The sequence below is a fragment of the Numenius arquata genome, chromosome Z (assembly GCF_964106895.1).
Source record: "Numenius arquata chromosome Z, bNumArq3.hap1.1, whole genome shotgun sequence".
Classification (NCBI taxonomy): Eukaryota; Metazoa; Chordata; class Aves; order Charadriiformes; family Scolopacidae; genus Numenius; species Numenius arquata.
In genome coordinates, this window is record NC_133616.1 from 13,029,724 (window position 1) to 13,053,644 (window position 23,921).

The following is a 23,921-nucleotide window of genomic DNA, read 5'->3' on the forward strand; positions in this document are numbered from 1 at the left end:
CATTTAAAGCCATTACCCCTTGTCCTGTTGCAACAGGTCCAATTAAAAAGTCTGTCCCCATCTTTCCTGTAGACCCCCTTTAAGGCGACAGTAAGGTCTCCCCAGAGCCTTCATTCTCCAGGCTGAATGACCAAGTCCTTCTCATCAGTGCTGCTCTCAACCTCTTCATCCTCCAGCCTGTATTGATCCCAGAGGTTGTCCAAGTGTAGGATCCTGCACTTGGCCTTGTTGAACCTCATGACACACTGGAGGGAAGGGATGGCATCCGGAGGGACATTGACAGGCTTGAGAGCTGGGCCCATGAAAACTTTATGAAGTTCAGCCAGGCCAAGTGCAAGGTCCTGCACCTGGGTCATGGCAATCACAGAATCACAGAATTGCCTAGGTTGGAAGGGACCGTCTAGTCCAACCTTAAAAACAAAACAAACCAAACAAAATTAAATAAAATAAAAATAATAAAAAACCCCCACCAATACTACACCATATTCCCGAGCACCATGTCAACTCGTCTTTTAAAGATCTCCAGAGATGGTGTTCAACCACTTCCCTGGGCAGCCCATTCCAATGCTTGATAACCCTTTCAGTGAAGAAATTTTTCCTAATATCCAATCTGAACCTCCCCTGGTGCAACTTCAGGCCATTTCCTCTTGTCCTGTCGCCTGTGACTTGGGAGGAGAGACTGACCCCCACCTCTCTATAACCTCCTTTCAGGTAGTTGTAGAGAGTGATAAGGTCTCCCCTCAGCCTCCTCTTCTCTAGGCTGAACAACCCCAGCTCCCTCAGCCTCTCCTCATAAGACTTATTCTCCAGACCCCTCACCAGCTTCGTTGCCCTTCTCTGGACCCGCTCCAGCACCTCAATGTCTTTTTTGTGGTAAGAGGCCCAAAAGTGGACACAGTACTCGAGGTGGGGCCTCACCAGTGCCGAGTACAGGGGGACAATCACCTCTCGGGTCCTACTTACCACGCTGTTCCTGATACAGGCCAGGGTGCCATTGGCCTTCTTGGCCACCTGGGCACACTGCCGGCTCATGTTCAGCCGACAGTCGACCAACACCCCCAGGTCCTTTTCTGCTGGGCAGCTTTCCAGCCATTCTTCCCCAAGCCTGTAGCGCTGCATCGGGTTGTTGTGACCCAAGTGCAGGACCCAGCACTTGGCCTTATTGAAACTCATCCTGTTGGTCTCAGCCCATCGATCCAGCCTGTCCAGATCCCTCTGCAAGACCTTTCTACCCTCCAGCAGGTCGACACTCCCACCCAACTTGGTGTCATCTGCAAATTTACTGAGGGTGCACTCGATCCCCTCGTCCAGATCATTGATAAAGATGTTAAAGAGAACTGGCCCCAGTACCGAGCCCTGTGGGACAACACTCATGACTGGCTGCCAACTGGATTTAACTGCATTCACCACCACTCTCTGGGCCTGGCCCTCCAGCCAGTTTTTAACCCAGTGGAGAGTATTCTCATTTAAGCCATGGGCAGCCAGTTTCTCTAGGAGGATACTGTGGGACACTGTATCGAAGGCCTTGCTAAAGTCCAGGTAAACAACATCCACTGCCATTCCTTCATCCACCAAGTGGGTCACTTTGTCATAGAAGGAGATCAGGTTTATCAAGCAGGACCTGCCCCTCATGAACCCATGCTAGCTGGGCCTGATCACCTGAGCGTCCTTCATGTGCTCTATAATGGCACTCAGGATGATCTGTTCCATCACCTTTCCAGGCACTGAGGTCAGACTTACAGGCCTGTAGTTCCCTGGATCATCCTTCCGACCCTTGCGGATGGGCGTCACATTTGCTAGACGCGACACAGGCACAAACACAGGTTGGGCAGAGAACGGACTGAGAGCAGCCCCGAGGGGAAGGACTTGGGGGTGTTGGTGGATGAGAAGCTCAACCCGAGCCAGCAATGCGCGCCAGTAGCCCAGAAAGCCAACCTCATCCTGTGCTGCATCAAAAGCAGCATGGCCAGCAGGTCGAGGGAGGTGATTTTCCCCCTCCACTCTGCTCTGGTAAGACCCCACCTAGAGTACTGCATCCAGCTCTGGAATCCTCAGCACAGGAAAGACAGGGACCTGTTGGACCAGGTCCAGAGGAGGGCCATGAAGATGATCAGAGGGCTGGAACACCTCTCCTCTGAGGACAGGCTGAGAGAGTTGGGGTTGTTCAGCCTGGGGAAGAGGAGGCTCCGGGGAGACCTTACAGCAGCCTTCCAGTATCTGTAGAGTGCCTACAGGAGAGATGGGGAGGGCGTCTTTATCAGCGAGTTTAGGAATAGGACAAGGTTTATAGGTTAAAGGTTTATAGGTTATAGGTTATAGGTTTATAGGACAAGGACAATAGGTTAAAAGTTTTAAACTGAAAGAGGGGAGATTTACATGAGATACTAAGAATAAATTCTTTCCTGTGAGGGTGGTGAGGCACTGGAACAGGTTGCCCAGGGAAGTTGTGGATGTCCCATCCCTGGAAGTTTTCAGCACCAGGCTGGATGGGGCTTTGAGCAACCTCGTCTAGTGGGAGGTGTCCCTGCCCATGGCAGGGGCATTGGAACAAGATGATCTTTAAGGTCCCTTCCAACTCTAACCATTCTAGGACTCTATGAGGTTCCCACAAGCCCACTGCTTGAGCTTGTCCATGTCCCTCCGGATGGCATCCCATCCCTCAGGTGTGTCAACCACAGCACTCAGCTTGGTGTCATCTGCCAACCTGCTGAGGGTGCACTTGATACCACTGTCTGTGTCATTGATGAAGATTTTCAACAGTGCTGGTCCCAGTACGGTCCCTTAAGGTTAACCCCTGAAGTTAACATGAGTTTTTAAATTTACTTCAGTGATTTTTGGGTCAAAACTTAGGTGCACTGGAGATTACATTTAACAATGTTTATTGTTCTCCAACAGGATCAGATGCATTTGGGACTAAGCAAATTGCCAAATTTTACTGTACAGGTGTATAATATTCGGTAATTCACATTAGAATGATTATCAGCTGGAAACTTAAGTTGCCTCTGCTTATTGTTTATCATCTAATTTGTCAGAACCTACTGGATAACTTTTGCTTCCAGGCAGGTCTTTATGTAGTAGAATGTAGAAGTTTTTTTTATAGCAATAACGCTGACATTTTGGTATGACACAAGAAAAATGAGCTAAAGTATGCCTCAGCTTTGAAAGTCTTTGTAAGCAACAAACTAATCTTCAGCAAACACTGACAAAACTATCAAAAACCCCACCCCCTCATAACATAATTCCTGACGTGTTGGACCAGAGAAAACTGTACTATGGACATATAAGTAATTCTTTTTAAAAGCGTAATTTTTTTTTGCCTTGAAGGAGAGTGTTTCAAATGACAGTTTAATTTTGAGGAAATGAAAACCATCATGGAGTAACCACTGCTTAAAACCTGTGCATCTAAGTTGCCTACCATTTTTTACAAAAGAGAGTAAAGGATTAATACTTGGCAGCCATTTTAAAATAACAGATTTTGTTCTGAAGTAATTTTCTAGGCAAACTGAAATTTCAGATGTAATATAATCAGGAAGCTGCATTAGAAAAATGTAGCCAGGCTATTAAATAGAATTACTTTATGATAATAACTCTACAGCAGCACATAAGAAAACGGCATTATTTTGATCATTGGTTTGGCATGATAAGGGAAATGAATTAATATGATAAGATAGAGAAAAAAAATCCCTTTTAATGTGTGAGTGAACAAGACAATCAATTGTTTAGGAAGAATATAACTATATTTTATGAAAAATATTGCCTTCATGTAATCACAACATATATTATAGAGCAACAAAGTAACTAAGAATTAAGAGAAACAAACATTTCCCAGGATACAATACTTAGAGAAACATTTTGAGGATTTACAGCTGCTTACCAAGCAAACTGTGTAGATCTCCAGAACCCAATTTTGGTATCATTCTAGACTGCAGACCATCCAGGTACACAGGTAGCTCCCACTGTTTCAAGTAAATTTAATACCTAAATAATTTTTTAAAAAATTATTTAAAAGCTATATCATGCAAACATTTATTTGTCATATAACTCAATTTTAATGCATAAAAATGTACTGTATCAGCCTGAAATTTGTCTTATCAGCATAGTTAAGAGATTATAAACTAGCTTTTGGTTTATTGATTTCTATTACTTTATCGGAATAAAGTTTAGCAATCTCTTCCTTAGTAAACCCATATTCTAGAAGTATCTCTTCCGTGTGTTCTCCTATAAAAGGATCTCTTTGAAGTGATGGAACAGCAGGGGTCCTTGATAGAAGAGGAGCAGGTCTAGGACTTATCTCTTCTTCATCATTTTTGATAAAAGAACTTCTTTGTTTGTTATGCTGATGTGAAGCAACATTATCAAAGGATAAAACAGGGGTGACACAAGCATCGGTACCATCAAATACGCTGCACCACTCAGCTTGTGTCTTCTGTGCAAATATGGATGCAAATTTTTTCTTCATTTTGGGCCAGTCATTGTAACTGTACTGACTGGGAAGTTCATTTGAATCCAGTCCAAGACCTGAAAGGAGGAAAGCAAAGTTTAACTGTAGTACAGCTTAGATAAAGTGCTGCCCACAACTAAGTACGTTCCTCAAGAGGAACACTCATTTGTATAAACACTTCACAACAGCAGCCACTACCTAGAGATAACATTTTGTCCTGAGAACATTTTCTAGAATAGGTATTGCATTCTCTACCTGGCAGTAGCAACACAGAAGTCTGGTGAATGGGTCTTGGACTACAGCAACGTACTTTTCTCATAGAAGCCAGTACATCTGCCAGAGCTGGGCATTCAGCAGGCTGCAGTGTATCCAACAGCATTGGGTTCTTATGTGCCAGAGATGAGAAGATGGTGTGGATGAATATACATGTCTCGATGTGCATGAGGTACTTGCAGGTGCTTGCAGGCCAACTGACCTGCTTCTCGACTCCCTCCTCAGTCCAAACGGACCCCAGCAATGTTTCCTGCTCTCCCCTGCTCGGCCCACTTCCCAGGCTCCCACTGCCCACTGCTGCTCATTTGGAAAAGCGAAACCCACAGCCCTTACAGTCACTACCTGCTTAAGAACTCTGCTTCCCAGAAGATCAGTCGCATGGACCATCCAGGTATGCAATATGCACATCCCTTCTGAGGCACAAGATGGACACACAGGCTTTGCACCGAAAATTTCCTGAAGTAGACCAGTCCTAGGTCCTTCCCTTAACTAAGCACCACCTTCCCTCTCACTGGGGAGTTTGTGTTTCTCCTGTGCAGCCAGGTTCCCATCTCTGTTTCTGTGCTTACGGATTCTGCTGTCTGCACCCCCTACCCTTCCATTCTTCTAATTCAATGAGATCTAAGAATTGCTATCACATCTTGTAGGATTTATCTCAAAAAGCAGGTAAGAAACAAGAAAGAGAAAAGGCAATTAAACCATACTTTCAAAATGGAGATAGTACAAACAGAGGTACAGAGTCTATGATATCAAATAGAAATCAGAAGTGGTACATAGAAGTCTATCCTAACAGTCACATCTTCAAAATCAGGAGCATGAATGTAGCAGGAAAAATTCAGAAAAAGCAGGGATAAGAAGTTAATTTCAGAAATTAGAAAGGCTAGAGAACAGCTATCATCATAATTCTTCACAAAACCAACAGCAAAAGGGGCTGCTAAGAAAACAACAGCTCTATGTGAAAGTGAAGAGTCAATGGGGAGCTCTGCATCCATTTGATTTTGAGCATCCTTTATCTTCGGATGTCTGGTATTGGTATTGATTGATGATTAGACTTGCAACTGCTAACAGGCTGGGCTACTGGATGCCTGTTTACAGGTAGAATTTACACAGAACTCTAATCTTTACCCGTAGATAGGCAGAAAAAGCTTTCTGTATCTTCTGTGTCTACAGCTTCCTTACCACTGAGGGGGCTAGACATATAGCTACTGAAACATGCAGGGGAGAAGAAAGAAAAATAATGTCCGTTCTTCTGCTCATAATCTCTACTACATGCACTTCTTGGGGCTCACAGTCTCCCCCAAGTTACCATGATATTTAAGAATTTCAGACCACAAGATACTTCAATATTAGCTTTGAAAATGGATACACGCTTTGAAATGTTACTTCGGTACACAGAGAAACTGCGTGTGTCCAGACTCAGAAATACAGTCTTGCAGTTGTTCATGTTCAGAAGAAAATCAAAATAGTCAAAGACAGCATAAGCATTTTCACGTTACTAGAGATTCCTACGGATATCAGGATAAGTATTACTACAAGGCAAACATTAGTCCTCATTGAGTTACCAAGTCATGTACATCTTAAATCACTAAACTCACAATCTAGTCCTCATAACCGTACAAGTCATCCTAAAAAAAGATCAGCTGAAGATTACTCTTACTGGTTGAACATCAATAACTAAATAGAAGCTAACAATGTTTTTCAAAATTAATTTCATTATTAATCTTCAAAGTATAATACTAAAGATGAACAGTGCTATATAGTTTACTTAAGAACTGGGAGATGCAGCAAATTTACCTTCCACAATAAGTAAAGCTAATTAACAACACACTATCTGAGATTCTGTTTCAAGGCATAAAATTTTGTCAGTTGGAAACATTGTTTTGTCAGTATTTATTTACTTATTAATTATGGTTTGGGTTCTAGTAGCCAGTCCAGCATGAACAGAGCTCCACCATTATCCCATTACACAATTATATTTGAAGATTGTGCCAGTTAGAAAGTTGGCTCAACGTAATCGTACATGCTCTTGCGAAATAGAACAATGTGCAGAACCTGGAATTTAATATTATATGCTCGTTTTCCATTGACCAATGAAGACTTCAACTTTAAATAGCATGAAGCGACAGCACTTAAGCACTACAGCTTCTCATTTTCCAGCTCGTGCTAACCATTTGTGGTGCAGATGAACAGAATCACAGCAGGAGCGACTGAGTCAACAAGGAAACAATTACACAGCGCAGAATTGTTTGGGATACCACAGGATGACAGATATCACCCAGTATAATCTAAAGAAAAGTATCTTTTACACAGGATATCCGGTAAAGCAATCACAACTTGTTTCAGGTTTTTTTGTTCAAATTTTCATCTAGGGATTTTTGTTTAGAAAAGTCCAGCTTTGAAAGAACAGCTCTGAAATAATGGCTTTTGAAAAATGAAAAATTAAGTCTCCTTTTAATGATACAGCTTTAAGTCTCCTTTAAATGCTACAGCTCTATTGACATGTATCTGCATGTCATTTATTAAATGCAACAAATTGAAATCCCTGTTTCTACAAAACTTCTTAGACAAACTGCCGTAAAATTAGGCACCTAGTTCAAGACAGAGAAAACAGCAAAATTCATTAGATAAATCAGCAAAGTTGCTTTGGTATGTTGGAAACAAACAGTTTCTTACAGTATTTCAGCTGTACAAATTTAAAAGATTATTTAGCAACCCTAGCGGAGCTTTGTTCACAATTTTCTTGTTTTAGCTTGCTGATTTTCTTTTCAAAATTGTATGCTCATAGCACAGTAGTTTTGAAATTATGTTGCCACAACACGACTGAATAGAACCATCTAGTCTGGGAATCCTTAATTTTGGCTCAAACCACTGTCATAAGGTGTACGCCATTGCTCGTTCTCTCTCTCTTTGAAGACAATTCATTCTTACCCCGAGAGTGAATTGAACTTTAAAATATTCCAAGCCACTACTGAATACTCTGCTCAAAGTTTCTGAAACTAAATAATTTTTAAGAAAGTGGCAGTTCAGCAAAAGGTTGATCAGACCCAGAGTACTATCACAGCATCGCTGAAAATGCATCCATAGTTGTACTTCAAGTTTACATATTTAATAAGTACAATTGCAAATGTTTTGGTGCAGCAAGAACCTGGCATTCTACAGCACCTGTACAATGCTTAAGGCTTATCATGATAAATAAATTAAAATAAAACTTAACACTATGTGTAACTGAGGGTGTCTAAAATTGAATGAGGTGTTCACTTTGCACATCTGAATAACAATGTCATATTTAATTTGGTACATTAGCAGATTTTTAATACACTACACAATAGTTTACAATTACAAAATGGAGAGCCTTGTGGAAATCCTTCATAATGATGTAAACTACGTTTTTCAAGTGCTTCCTAATTTTTTTCCTTCTTTTTAAATAGGAATAATACAATATAGGAGTCTCAAAATACTATGAAAGGAGTACTATCAAATGCATGTTAAGAACTTTAGTGACTGTTAGTGCTTTTCACATCAATGTAAGTTGATACTAAGTTCACCTCATGTATCTGAGTTCACGCCACATAATGATAATACAGAACCAAATCTTTACGTCTCACCTGATATACAAAATTTACTGTGTTCTGCGGGCCTCCCATAGACTGGCTACAGCAATGCTAAGCACATACTGCTAAAAATTAAGAGAAACCTGCAGAAGCAATTTACAGGTCACTTGGAAGACATTCTGTCTCTTTTTATCAAAACATTGAGACTTAACATTAGTAGCACATGTTTCTTACATCAAATTTTTCATAAGATGCAAAGGTATTTTATTTATTTGTTGGCTGGCTTTCATAATAATAAAATTAATATAAGCAAAAGGATTACAGCATGTTTGTTAACAGCAAATAGTCTATAGTGAGCCCAGAATACAAATCCTAATACTATAGCTACTACAGCAATTATTTACCATCTGTATTTTATATAGCTACAGTTTCTCATATAACCATTAAAAAAAAAAAAAAATAAAAAAAAAATCATTAATTTGTGGTAAGCAGAAATTTAATTTTCCCTGCCAATAATCTTCTCAAACTAAGATGCTATATTTTCTTAAACTTAGTCTCCCTCTGCAGACCCTTTAAGAACTTTCCTCACCATGTCATTAACTGCACTCTGGTCCAGCTCTGGGCTCCTAATTCTGCAGGGAAACACTGAAGCGAACCAAAACCAAAAGGAAATTAGTTTCACTTCTGCTCAGCAGAATCCTGTGAGCAGTGACAAATGGTTCAGAAATCATGCTCCCTTCTCAATTCTGCAATCTTTAAATCTCCAACTCTTACATCTGCAATACTCATATCCTTGTGTTCTGGTTATAAAGGAGTGGCAAAAGTAACCTACTCTCTGAATATGGGCAGAGAGACATAAAGTGGCTTTTGAATATATTTTATTTGGAACTGCACCAAATTGTTCACCAGCAGAACTCACCAGAACTATGGGAAAAAAGTATGAAATAAAATGATGGAAATTGTAACTGGAACATACCATTTTAAAACCACTTCAAAGTAGGCTAATAATGCCTTAAACAGACGACTTAGCCTAAATCAAAGCTCCTCAGGTTTGTGAAAGAGCAATACAATTCTCACAAGCAGCTTTTTCTTCCCTATAATATTCAAAGGCTTAAATTCTGAACTGAATTTCTGCAACAGATATCCCAGAAAGTAAAGAACCCCTAAGCCACAAGAAGGATCTGCTGTTCTAATTTAGTACACTACTGCTTCAGAAAGTGTGCAACCGTAACTACTGAAGGGGATAAACATTTCCTATGTAAAAATCTGAACAATTCATAATATGCACCTAAAATACAATGAAGAAAACCCACTTATTTTAAATGCAATATTGCAAAAAAATCTCGAGTTCTGACACTTTAAACAACATACTTTTACAAAACAAACAAAGAAAAATTATTCACTGTAAACAAGCAAAGACTGTGATACAATTAAAGGCAAAAAGCAAAATTTCCTTAGAAGACTGTAGTCTGTATGTTGGATTTTTAAAATATGACAGAAAGAGAATGAAACACAAGCACAACTGTGACTCACAAACATATACATCAGTTCTTTATTGCTGGAATAACTATTTTTGAAACTTCAGCTGTTAAAATAAAGCCATTTCTGGGCATTGTAAGCATAAGGAATACTTTCAAATGTGAAAATAAAGTTGCCCAATGTGGATGCCCCAATATAGGCAGATGAATTCATAGTTGTCACTCCAATTTTATGCTCTAAATTTCTGAGGAACAACTAAGAGGAAAACAGAGAATTTTAGTGTTTCCCTCAGTAAAGAGTTATTGAAATAAGACAGGGACCAACCAGTGATCATGTTATATTGCCTGACCACTGGATTCATCCACCAGAGTCTTCTTTCTAGTCAAGCTGAGAGGTTGAGAGAGAAAAGCCCGAGTCTCACCAGGTAGCAATGATAATACAAGAAGGCTGGAATGTCCAGCAAAGGTCACTGAGATGAAGAGTGACAAACACGACCAGAATCCATTACAGAATTACTCTTTTTGAACAAATATAGATTCCGCCCCACTCCTCTAGCTTAAAAGTAAGTGCTATTCAGAATAACTTAATCTCTACAGAAGAATAAAATACTGCAGCCAAGAATACTGCAGGGCAGTGTTTGATCGCTTTAATCCAAACATATGAGTTTTTGAGTAAGCAGCTTTATTCTTTTCTTTTTCTCCTTGTATTTAATAAAGGCATTCTCCCTGAAGACATGTATTGGCATTCCAAATTGCCTAACATCCAGAGCAAGATCTTATATTTTACTTTGATAGTTTCATATTTATTTTTGTTTTGCAACTCCATTTCTTGCAAGCAAAAAAATCTCAAGGGATTGGATAAGAATAACATTTCAAAGAACTAAAGGGTGGAATATTCAACTATACTTTCTTTTTCAAGATCAAGTAGCTTAGGACTGGACTTCACTGGAGTTCAGACATCGAGGGACAAAGTACCAGCTTCTTCGGCCAAGAACATGGCTCTTCCAGACTCGACACCTGATCTGCGGGCAGCACATAATGCTGTGCACGTCCCTGAGTCACTCCAGGAGCCTGCCTGATGCGTTTCACGTATCAGCTTGTACCAATTTGGATATTCTATGCAATGGCACGTCCCTTTTTAAGCTACACAGAGAAGCGGCCACTTACAGCCACAGAAGCGCAAGAACCTTGGGAGCAGCACAGGATACTAGAGAACAAAGCCAAAGTGTACACAACAAGATCTGTCTTTGGGGTCCGGCTCACCAAAGCATACCCCACCTTCCAACCCTGTACTTTCCGTTTCATCTCACAATGCTCCTGAATTTCAGAAACTCCTGGAAGGGCAGGCCCTAGGCACTGACTATGCTCTTCTTTGCACAATGTATCTGCATGAGCTGAGCTGGCAGACTGTGAGAGAAATTGTCATGGTTTAACCCCGGCCAGCAACCCAGCATCACACAGCTGGTCACTCACTCCCCTTCCCCTCGGTGGGATGTGGGGAGAATTGGAAGGGTAAAAGTGAGAAAGAAACTTGTGGGTTGAGATTAAAACAGTTTAATAATTACAGACAAATAATAGTAATAATAAAAACTGTAAGGAAAAGAGGGGAGGGGGGAAAAAAACCAAAGAGAGTGGAAAATAAAACTCAAAAAAGACAAGTGATGCAAATGAAAAAAATTGCTCAACATCAACTGACCAGCCAGTCCCCAAGCAGTGGCGCCCCTGACAGCCTGCCTCCAGCCATCACTGCTGAGCATGACATGATGTCATATGGTATGTGATATTCCTTTGGCCAGTTACGGTCAGCTGTCCCGGCTGTGTCCCCTCCCAACCTCTTATGCACCTCCAACCTACTTGCTGGTGGGGCAGTGGAGCAGAAAAGTCGATGCTGTGTGAGCACTGGTCAGCCGTAACGAAAACATCCCTGTGTTATCCACACTATTTTCTGCACAAATCCAAAATATAGCCCCATACGAGCTACTATGAAGAAATTTAATTCTACCCCAGCCAAAACCAGTACAGGTATCTGTGCTGCAATTCATGGAATAATCAGTTGGGAGAGTCTGAGCAAGAATAAGGAGCTACTCCATTGCCACTCTCACTCAGCAAAGATTCACCAAATATAAGTCCTGCATGTAGAAAAGCAGTTCACTAACTCTGGGTACATCCACTTTAGGTATGTTGTTTCTTCGAATCCCTTCTACTCATCAAGCAAAACTAAAATTAGATTGAGAATTTTTCATATTCTTCATATTCAGAATAATGGAAGAGAATAAACACCAAAATATTTTGTGATATTTTAAAATATTTTCATAAATTCGGTATGGAAAGCAGAGTAATCTACCAAGGAGCACAACAGAACAAATTATTTTTAAATTAAATAACCAGTAAGAAGCTAAGAGCACATCCGATCAAAAGCCTGAAGCACGCAAAGAGTTCAAAGATAAAGAGGCACCCGCAAATTTCTGTTTTAACTTCACACAACTATTTTGCATGACCCATTCTAATTTCTCAAATAGATAAATCATATTTTACAGTCATATTTGAAAATATTCAGACAAATATAAAAATATATGCATATCTGGACATTAAAGCACTCTGAAATTGTGTGGTGGAAATTAACTTATAAAGTTGACTGTGTTTCTAGAAAAATTCCATTCTATCAAGACATATTATGAACTATTTCCAATGAACATTAATTTCTGAAACAATTTAAATAGTTTAAATTAAAAAACCACCAACATAGCACAACTAACTGAAATTGCTTGAAATTTTATTTGCAATACCAAAGAATTAGGTCTCCTTTTTTGAAGTGTATTCAAAATCCCTTGAAAAAAAGTGTTTTCCAAAAACAGTTTAGTGCTCCAGCCACATCAGACCACCATTACCGCAACTCCAGAAGAAAACCTGTAATTTAAGTCTAGTTACTGAGGGTAAGGTGAAAAAGGGATGAAAAAAGAAAGAAATTAATTGATAGAAGGTCAACTAAACTGCTACACTACTACTCATATAGTTTCAAGAAGTGTTTGGCTTTTACAAAGAAATCAACATAACCAATGTCATGAATCAAAATCAAGTATTAAAGAATCCATTCAATTGTGCTTTGCTGATGTGAAATAACTGCTCCAAGCTACTTACCCTTTAGTAACTTCTCATAGAATTGAGGCTCAATGGCACCAACAGCCATGAATTTTCCATCGGAGGTCTTGTAGGTTTCATACCAAGGCGCACCGCTGTCTAATAAGTTCTCACCTCGAGGTTTGTCCCAGAATCCCAAATTTTGTGATTTCCACAGGAAAGAACTTAGGTAGGCTACTCCTTCTACCTTGAAGATTTACAGGAAAAAGTAACAACTTCAGTAAATTATTTGGCATGTTAACTTAATTCTACATAAAACAAAACACAAAAAAGAAGACTACCAGTTCTGTCCTATATTAAGATTTTTAATGATCAAATCTCTGCTAAAAAGTTTAATTTCTTAAAATTTTCAATTACTGTTTATATGCATATGTGAAATCATCTAGAATTAGAGATTAAGAAGCAGCATAAATGTAATAATGCAGCTTCAGATGGTTAACACACTTTCAACGCACAAAGTTTCCTCACCTAGCAAGTTTATAATCATTAGGAGTTCACAAAGAGAATATAAGTAGTTTTAGGTCATGGGACAAGCTTCTTGGCTCTGTAGAACGTTAGGTATCTGACAGCCTTCAAGCCTTTTAAACCTCTGGAAATTAAGACGTCTATACTAGTCCTGTAAGTATAAGAATTTTATCTCAACATTAACTTACTTGAATTTATTGACTGTAAGACTGCTGTTTTTAGAAGAAAACTGGAAAGAAACCAAAGGTTCAAGCTTGTTTATACCATGGGAACTGGGAAATTCACCTCCATCACTAAAATAAAACAAAAATTATTCTTCCACTCTCATCACTGGTGGGTACATAGACATAGCAAGGTAATGTCTAAATAGGCAAGTGTCTGATGAATACAGCACTAGAAGACATGATTAATCTGGTTCCAACTTGCTCCTTAAAGTTTTGGCTATGTGGAGTACAATCAGATGAAAATTAAGGTTGTTCAGCCTGTTAATAAATATCAAGCTTGTACCAGTCTTTCCAAGTAAAATCACATCCTACAGTTTTGCTCACCAACAGAATCCATTTTCTTCCAACTGTATTAGAAAAACTCTAAGAGAAGGTGAGGCAGTAACAGTATACAGCCAGAAACATTCCAGTAGAACAGAGAAAAACCTCAGCTGTATCTTTTTAAGTATCATTTTGATTCACTGTGTAAAATTAACGTAATACTGTCTATAGAGAAAAGCACAGAGATTCTAGCAAAATAAAAAGCTACTGAACTTTCATGTGGAAAGATCTATTAGTTTCTACTTTTCTAACCAAGTATTTAAAACATGCAAATATTCGAAGTATGCAGTCATGAAGGTTTCTTCACTTAATGTGTATTCCTTGGCCACTTTCTCAAGTACCTGCCACAAGGAAAGGAATGCTTCTACCCTACTTGTCACATGTTAAAGTCAGTTAAAGTACTTTCATATGAGAAAATTCTGTATACTTTCCTTCATCTACATGCTTGTAAAATGATTGCAAGCGTATCAAAATAGTGTTTGCTTTACAAACGATAAGATCTTGCACTGCTCATATTAACAAAAAAATACACAAATAACATTGGAAGTAAAACACTTAAAAAAAATTACACCTCTGTTTTGGACTGTGTAGTGACTTTAGAAATATCCCTGACTGAGCAACTGGACAGCTAGCTTCTGCCTGAAGCCCACTGCAATTTTGAGACAAGTAAAAAGGTGTCTAATATCTGGACCAAACCTCCAAAGGCATGCTCAAATAACACCACACACACGCTAATGGGGTCACTTTCTTTTGAAACATGAAAAGGACAACATTGGGAGACTCCTCTTGAGCTTAACTGCAGAATGATTACAGTAAGAGTTATGTGTTTTGCTTAATGGCTCCCTCGTGCTAAAAGCATCAGCCATCTCTGAGGCAGGGACAAGAATCCAGAGCACCAACACACTGGCTGACCTGTCGGCTCCGCAATTCTGCAGAGTGAAACAGTCAAACAAAACTGAGAATGAATCCCCACCAACCTAATCTTTATCCTCGTGACCAATGAATGCCTCTAGGATGTGGGAGTTTTGGTTTTGAATACCTCCAGGCTGAGAAAAACCCGGAACCTCAGTCTTCTGTTGGACAGCTAAATGTTCTTACCATGAGACTATTATGCAAGTGATCATTACCACCATCCTCTCCTGTGGCTGTCTTTTCACAAAGAGTGAGTCATGCTTGGTCAGATGCCTACCATCAGCAGAAGGCTCTATGTCTGAATTTGGAGTGAACTTAAAGCGTGGCCCTGGCTCACATGCCTCTACTCCAATGTGGTGCAAGAGTGCAAATGTACAGTTGTGCCTACCGTATCGCATTGCGGTGTCCACTCCACATCCTACTCAGCACATGGGAACTACCCAGGCTCACTGTAAGATACCTATGGTCCCTATAGAGTCAATGAGAAGAGACAGCACCTAACATAAATCAGTTCAGACCTGGTATTTAACTCTTCTGAGGTAGACAGGTGAAATGCAGGACCCTGGGTCTACTTTTTATGCAGAGCAACAGTAACACTGGGCACCATGAAAGGGTGATGCAAATCTAGCCCTTGGCCTAATCCTCTACCTTGTATTTGTATCAGTTTAGTTTCACTGACTATACGAGTTCTTCGTGTGGATAGTACTGACCATAAGAATGCACCTAAGTGATTTTTCACCTTTCAGCACACTAATTAGAAATAAGAGATAAATAACAAATTCTTCTATCACAAAAATCCAGATCTCAATCTAGAATTACTAACCTCAAAGACAAGAAATAATTAATTTTTTCAGATGACTTCAGAAAAATAGACATTGCAATAACAGGAAAAAGCAAATGAGTGGTCAGTAAAACACTAGACAAAGTAAGATGAAAACTTAATAAAAGTAATATGGAGGACACAAAGGTCCTAAAAAAGAAATTTCTTTTCCCTTTTCTACTACAGAAAATTCCACCATGTGTCCGTCGTTAACATATTCAGACTACCTAAACTGCACACAGCAACTTAAGTAATAGGCCTAATAAATAAAAAAAGAACATTAAAATGAAATGAGAGCTGAAATGCCGTAGTAGTGTGATTTTAAAAATATCTACTTTTATGAAACAAAATTAGGTATAAAAACAGGCTCATCAACTCAGTCTGTTGATGATGCATAAACTCTCTCCCTGAAAAGAGTCTGTTCAAATCAAAGAAGTGCAACCAAATGCCAGACAAAGCACATTTAGTGATACTGGGCAATATTCCTTCCATTTCACAGGATACCAGGAACATCAGCAGGGAACTGTAAATTCCACAATTATGAGACAAGAAAAAACTGAGAGAAGATTTGAGGGCTAAAAAAAAACCCACATAAAACCACCACACATTCCATTCCCAACGAGCCACAGATCTTATTAGGACATTAGTGGACTTACATTGATTCTTCTTGTAACAAATTATTTTAATGACTTAAAGCAAAAGTAAGGTAACACTCAAAACTACAAGAAACATCTTCTTAAATATTTGAAGACTTGTCATAATTCTCCACTGTTTTTGCATCACAAATATACAAACTGTTTCAATTTTCTATGGTAGGTCATGGTTTTGGACTCATGATTTGTTGTGTTTCACAGACTTCCTCAAATTGGTAATTTTTTTTTGAAAGATGATGGCCAGTGTCAGAAACAGTAATTTCCTGAGGCCTTATAAACATTGAATAGATTAGAATTACTTCAGAAATTTTGATGGCTCTATTTCCTGTTTATACATCCTAATACAGTGTGTGTGTGTGTTTTACAACAACATGATATTGTTGACACATGTTCAGCTTGTGACTACTATAAACCCCCAGGATTGTACTTCAGCCAATTGTTCTCATACTGCATTTGTGCAGCTAATTGTTTCTCCCTAAGAGAACTACAGAACAGTGGTTTCCATGAATTTCAGCCAATTTTTTCAGGTCATTTCTCCAATTTGAAAAGGTCATTTTCAATAGTAATCCAAGTGTCCAACATACTTGTAGTTCTTCCCACATGCACATCATCTGAAAATTTAATGAACACAATTGCTCATCTATTATTCAGCTTATTGGAGAAAACACTCAAAAAAACCCAACAGACGTCTGTGGAGCTCCAGTTGATACATTTTTCATTTTGACAATCAACTATTAATAACTATTGTCAGGGTAGAAGCATCAGACCAGTTTTGTACTGAACCCACAGAATTTCCATCTAGATCATAGTGTCATGGCCTGCTTCTGAGAATGTCATGTGAATTTGTCTAAAACTTACTCAAGCCAAGACAGCTAACACCTCTTGCTATTCTCCTACCTTCAAGGCCTCTTCAACAACTGTATTTTTTTCAAGTAATATAATTTTGTTCGATTTATATTTAAGTCCAAATAACAGCCTTCACTGTATCACAACACCTTGAAGAGAGGGAGGTAAAATTTTTATTTTAATTGCTCTTTAAAAAGAAAAACAGAAAGAGAGAGACAGAAAGAGAAAAGACACTTTCAGGTAATATAAGTTTTAAGGATAAATATGAATATGTCTCTTCCTCTGTGTTAAGTGTGTGGCCTTGCAGTGAAAAATTCCATAGTATTTAGTATTAAGCTAATTTAGCCTTTCATTTATTTTACAGCACATTAACACAAAGTGTTTGAAATTGATTTCTTGGCAATAATCCATGGCAGTGTAATTATTCAAGGGACCAGTGTCTTGTAAGACATGACCTGTCAAAAATTCATAGGCTGATGTATCTTGGATAAAGCTAATGCATTTATTTATTTTATTAGGATCATCACTTTTGCTGTTATGCATGATGTCAATTGTTTATCATACACTATTTCCATACACCAAACTTACTCATCAAATATATACGGCTAATATTTTTTTGATGAAGGCAGGCTGGAAAAAGGAAAGATAGGGAATGTCATGGGGGAGAATCACAGTATGTGTCTCATGTCATAAGGTTGTTATGGCTACAGCGACACGTGAAAACTGCTTGCACTTGAAGGAATAGCCATTTTATGAGATTACTTTCCCATTCCCAAGTTCTCAATTTTAAACATTACAAATAGCTCCCATTTCCTCCCTTTTACAGACTTAGAGTAGGAAAAAACCCAAACAAGCAAACCTAAGAAACCCCACCTTCCTTGAAACTAAACTTACCATACTTGCATCAATAATCTGCCCTTTGCCAGATCTGGTACGTTCATAAAGGGCTATAACAATGCCCAGTGCACACATGACACCTCCACCAGCAAAATCAGCCAGAAGATTTAAAGGTGCATAAGGATTTTCATCTTTCCTACCCAACTTTGACAGCACACCTGATGGCAGAGCAAACAAAGCAAACATAAGTATGAAATTAATTATAAATCTTAATTTCTACATTTCTACAAGGAAAGTTTCACTCTTTTCAGTCTATGCAAATAAGCAAGGGATAAAGCAAACGTCTACCAACAGCCTTCTGTCTCTATGCAGCTGTGTCTTAGCAAATAGTTAGTCTTTAATTCACAGAAGAATAGAATATATGAAATCATATTAGTGAAGATGCATTTAATTGAAGAGAGTAATAAAAGTCTCGCAGATAAACTCTTGATAATTTGGCTATATAGGGAAAAAATTTCAGCCAAAAAAACTTGTGTGCAATAATTCTATACTAGTACTTTGCACATGCATAGAACCTCTCCCATAAGAATGAACATGCCTCACAGCAACTTTGGTAAATTGTTCTTCTTTGAATTTTCTAAAGTAAAAATGCAGATGTACAATCTCCTGTGCACATAACCCATGAATTAATATTCATAACAAAGGATTTCACACAGACAACTGCACTTCAGTCCTATCCTCCCTCTTCAACTACCCTTGGGAAAAAAATGTTATGTATAAGAAAAATGGGTAAGCAACACAGAAAGGTCACCTCTTGATGACATAGACAAAGGGAACCTATGTTTATGCCAGAAATTATGCAGAAATGAAAGGGAATAGAGCAACAGCAAAGTCAGCTTACTTCAGATGGAGCTTTGAATCTGTTAGCATGTCTCTGCCACCCTGAACAACTTTTTTACTGTCACCTTACTCTTTGTAGTTCCCTCATAGTGATTCCCTTTGGGCAAGCAAGAAACTGCAGTATGATCATAGCTCTCCTGTGCCTGTAGCCTAAGCTCTGAGACTTGCAGGGTACGTGTCCAAAATTTCCCGAGAACTGCATGATTCTGATGCGCTGTTTAGTTAGCTAATGGTCTACTGCACTTCCAAAGTGCAAGCAACTGAGTGCACAGTATGAAGAAGTTTCCAAAGCCTGTAGTACAAGCATAAAGCCCTGTCACTGATTAAAACCTCATTTTTAACAGTCTAAACATCAGGAAAATACTCAGGATGAGATCTCGCTTTTGAGGAATGGTATCTCCCAAACACCTTGTCCTATTTCCTGTAAATAGGCAGAAAAACTCAACTTGTGCATTTCAATTTCTATTTTAGGAAGATAGCACTAACCAAAATACGACTGATTACATCAGCTCCAGAGAAAAAAAAAACAAAACACTTCTTTTTGTAAACACAAAGTACTACAATCTAAGGTAGCAATGGACTATACTGTTTATGTACTGACTCTTTCCCTATGCTAATAATAAAAATATCATAATACTTTTGATATCATCCGGACATGAAATCAAAAGTGTTTCAAACGAGGCATCTTTCTTTACTCTTTTCTATTCCCTGACAATCTTACATAATGAGAGAAGACTGAACCCATCCCTGAAGAAACTTAATTCCTCAACACAGTGACTGCTTGTAGGAGGCGATACCAGATCACCACATTTGCAGTGCCTCTGCTCTGGCTTTGCTGGGGCTAAAGTAAACACTTTATCCAGTGGGAAGCCAAGAAGTTTTGGGTCACTTTCTCTCGTTCCTCACAGGCTCAGATAAGCAGCAGAGACAGCAGCGGTGTGAAGAGCAGTAGGTGGGGCCATGCATGACACACTGACTGCTACTGCTAGAGTTGGGGTAATTTTGTTATTGTTTGTTACTAGATACTTGTACAAACATGACAAAACCATCAGCACACACGGTCTACAACACCTTAAGGCAACACAGCACTGTAACTTCATTTTAAACCCACTTCCCTTTGGCTCAAAAGATGCTGATCACAAACATGCAAAATAATCTGCAGCCCTTTCAGGATTATAAGCATATAGACTTTCTAGGAGAGAAGCTCTGAATAAAGGCAAAAATGCATAAAAACTTCAGTACTTTCTTCAAAGAGGAAAACTTTATTCAGATAAAATAGCACAAAGCCTGAGAAGACATGCTGATCCAGCCTACCAGCTGGCTGCTGCTGCCAAAACAAACAGCCCACCCAGCCCATATTTCTTCCTTTCTTGTGCTGACTAAAAAGTTTATTAGACCCCTTAATGAACTGCTTCACCTCAATAACCTGGCAGAAAAAACTTCCTCATTTCTCCTGGCCATTTTTTGACTTGTGAGGGAGCTTACAGAGAGGTTTAGGCAAGTGTCAGAGATGACTGGAGAGAAAGGAGCAGGGAGAAGGACATGAAAAGAGAAGGAAACCCTCCTCTCACTGCCAGAGATGCTTCAGGTCTGCTCAGCCGTTTCCTCAGGTAATTTGAGCTATCTGCAAATAACCTTTCAATGATTTCTTCAATTTTGATTTAAAGGGGGTAAAAAACCTTATTTGTCATGAACTTTTACAGCCTACCTGATAAAGCCAAATAATTGATGTCATGACCTGCAGAACTGGCATATTTTCCTGTCTGGCCAAATCCAGTAAGTCTAGCATAGATGAGTCTGGGATTCTCCTGCAGAAGGACCTCTGGACCAAGCCCAAGTTTTTCCATGACACCTTAAAAAGACAAAGCCACAGAATCCTAATTCATGTTTATTTTTAATAAGACTCAAAATATACATGGTGCAGATTTAAATTATACAACAGAACTGAATTGCAATTTATGAAGTAAAACATTCTAATTCAGTATCCATATTACAATGTAAACATCCAGAATGTTTTAAATTACTAACATACCGCATACATTTTGAATACAAGCCAATTAAGTGGAAATTAAACTTTAGGGTCATTTTTTTCAGCTTTTTTTCCTGTTTTCACTCCCCAAAAGATTGCCAGCCAACTTTCTGTAATACATGTCCTGTTGAGCGAGAAAGCTACCAAAGGCTTGTAAAAAACAGGAAAAAAGAAAAGAGAAAGAGCAAATTCTTGTTTTCCACATTAAAATGACATGAAATTGCTTCCATCTTTCACTGGAATATAATTTCCTCACCATATTAACCTCTCAATACCCCAGGTGTTCCTGTATCTTTTAACTTACTGATGGGAACAGGCCATGCCCCTACTCCACAAATGATTTGCAGATTTGCAACAACTGCACAATAGAAAATGTGTTCTTTTGTAATGCAGAGAATAAGGAACTTTTAGAAATCAATGAAACATAGGTTTGGTCAGCATGGGTTTACAGTAATCAAGGCAAAAATTTTGATCTTGCAGTTCTAAAATAGTGGTTTTAAAAGAACCAAATTCAAGTTGCAGAAAAATGTTAGATTTTTACTGGCTCAGTGCAGCTTGGTCAGACTATGCCCTATAACTTGTATTGGCACTGCAGGGAGACACATTCTGGAGGGGAAGGGATAATATAATGTCAGTGCCTATTCCCAGAATCTATTACTGCAACTTGTTTCACAGACTAGTTCATAATATTACTATATCTTCAAATCCTTAGGATCTATTTATATTGTATAACTTTCTGGGCAGTGGCAACTGATTAATGCCAAGAAGAAAGCTGTGGGATGTTGGTAAAGAGCAACATTTTCAAAAGCACCAAGTGGGAACTGGGTGCCAAATAACCCTGGTGTCAGAAAGACATTATCAGAAGGTCAATGGTACATGTGTGTTTAAAGAAACTCTTCTGCCCCTTAGGCCCTCATCTTCTCCTTGGTTCACAGCAGCTTCATGCTGGATCACAGACTGGCCTAGTTCAGTTACAGACCGATAAAACCTAATGTCTAGTACAAAATCACCTGCATTTCCAGATTAAAAAAAAAAAAAAAAAAAAGGCAAGTGCCTATAAACCCAAAGAAAACAGAAATTTCTATGATAAGAAAAAAAAATCCCACTAGAAAGCAGAAAACTAGCTACAATGACAAATGGAATTTACTGTCTTTTGTTTGCACAATTTCTGAGGAACAAAACAAGAAATTCTTAAGGTCAAAACCATCACAATCATAAAACCTTGCTTTCAGAATGAAAAGCATTATCCGTGACTCAGGACACGTAAGCCTGTTTATGATGTGTGATGTTTAACTGATTCTATTTCTAAACTAACTGTAGAAACCCCAGAACGCTTCAGCTAGATCCTTACTGAAGCATGGTCACAGAATGGCTCAGGTTGGAAAGGACCTTTAAAGGTCATCTAGTCCAACCTCCTGACACGAGCAGGGAGCATCTTCAACTAGGCCAGGTTGCTCAGAGCCCCATCCAACCTGGCCGTGATGATAGTCCTCGTAACAGAAGGGAATCCTCATGGAACTGCAGGGATACTGAAACAGCCTGTACATGAGCATCAGGTGAGTGTCTGTGCATGGTTCATGAAGGAGGAGAACACATTGGATCTGTAAGGAGGAGGAATCATTAACTCTGAGACTTCTGCCACTCCACTACGTCTCACCCACATTACAGCTGGACTCGATGATCTTGAAGTGTCTTTTCCAACCTAAATGATTCTATGCTAGCCTTACAAATGAGGGCTGAATCATACCAGCAGGCCTGAAAATGCCCGCCGGACCGACGCCCGAGCTCACACACGACTCCTGGGCTCAGACACCGTCCGGTGCCCTCCAGGACTGACTGCTCGGTGTCTCAGCCCACCGGCGGGGCAAGGACCTGGCTGGGCACCTTCCACAGCTTCCTCCCCCTGGTGCAGAAGGGCTGCTGCCCTCCACAAACCCTGGCACGTCCCGCACCATTTTTCACCCCATCGCACGAAATGAACCCCCCAGAAGCGGTTCCCTTCCCGCCGTGCACTTCACGAGGTCCCCGGCTGACAGGGGTCCCCTCAGCACCGCACCCCGCGGTCCCTTCGCTGCCACCGCGCCCGGCTGACCCCACTCCACCGCCTCCAGCCCTGCCCCGCCGCCTCCCAGGGGCCGCCCCCGCCTCACCGTGGCGGAAGGGCTCGATGAGCACGTCCGCCGCGCAGCACAGCCGCCTCAGCGCCGCCGCCCCCGGGGGTCGCTTGAGGTTGAGCGCCAACGAGCGCTTGCCGCGGCCCTGCCGGTCGCTGGAGAGGGCGGAGTAGGGAGTCCGGTCCACCCGCACCACCCGGGCCCCGAAGTCGGCCAGGATCATGCCGCAGAGCGGCGCCGGCGCCAGGCCGGCCAGCTCCAGCACCCGCACCCCGCTCAGCGCCATGGCGGTCGCCGCTGCCGAGTGCCGAGACATCGATCCCCGCCGCCGCCGCTGTCACCGCCCCCGCGGCCGGTTCCGGTGGCGGGCAGGGCACCCGGAGGTGTGCCGGGGCGCGCACCGCCTCTGCCCTGCGGCCTGCCTGTGCTCTGCGGGGGCTGAGGGGGCCCCTCGGCTGCGGAAACGGCCCGTGTCTCCTCACGCTCCCCCGCGGCTGCGTCTCCTGGGAGCGGGGTCGCCCCCCCCCCCCCCGTCCCCCTTCGGGTTTTGGTCGGGCGATGGGCATCCACTTGCTGCTGGGGGTCGGGCAGGCAGCAAAGAATGAGAAAATAAAAGTTTGTGGAAGACCTCCGCCATTGTGTTTCACGGGGGGGCCAACCACAGCACCGGCCGTCCGTTGGGCTGACGCGGGTGGGCCGAACCTACAGGCACCTCAGCCTCCTCGGGCCACACTTCAGCGTATTAGCTGACAAAATCTGTTTGTTTTTTCACCAAATTTGCCTTTAAGCTGGGCTGCCTGGTCCTGTTGCTCCTGCTACAGCAGCAGTAGTCTTCCCCGGAGGGGCAGAGAGCTCCACTGGGGTAGTGACGGTGGTCCCTGCTCAACCTGGTCAAGACTGGCCTGCTCATGGGAAGAAT

At 40.6% G+C, this 23,921-nt stretch overlaps 1 protein-coding gene across 1 annotated transcript; it reads right to left on the bottom strand.

Annotated features, from left to right (window-relative positions):
- Positions 1 to 3,664: 3,664 nt before the first annotated feature.
- Positions 3,665 to 23,305, bottom strand: AMACR (alpha-methylacyl-CoA racemase). Its single transcript, XM_074166554.1, has 5 exons — positions 23,039 to 23,305; positions 20,568 to 20,711; positions 18,017 to 18,177; positions 12,882 to 13,068; positions 3,665 to 4,518 (listed from the first exon to the last, which is right to left on the bottom strand). The coding sequence occupies exons 1-5, from the start codon at positions 23,286 to 23,288 to the stop codon at positions 4,109 to 4,111; spliced, it is 1,152 nt and encodes a 383-aa protein (XP_074022655.1). The 5' UTR covers positions 23,289 to 23,305; the 3' UTR covers positions 3,665 to 4,108.
- Positions 23,306 to 23,921: the final 616 nt, after the last annotated feature.

Coding starts and splice junctions, on each gene's coding strand:
- AMACR (XM_074166554.1), bottom strand. CDS start 23,288: ATGGCGCTGAGCGGGGTGCGGGTGCTGGAGCTGGCCGGCCTGGCGCCG. Junction 20,712..23,038: donor CATCGAGCCCTTCCGCCACG/GTGAGGCGGGGG, acceptor TGTCTTTTTAAG/GTGTCATGGAAAAACTTGGG. Junction 4,519..12,881: donor CTATGAGAAGTTACTAAAGG/GTAAGTAGCTTG, acceptor TCCTCCTTTCAG/GTCTTGGACTGGATTCAAAT.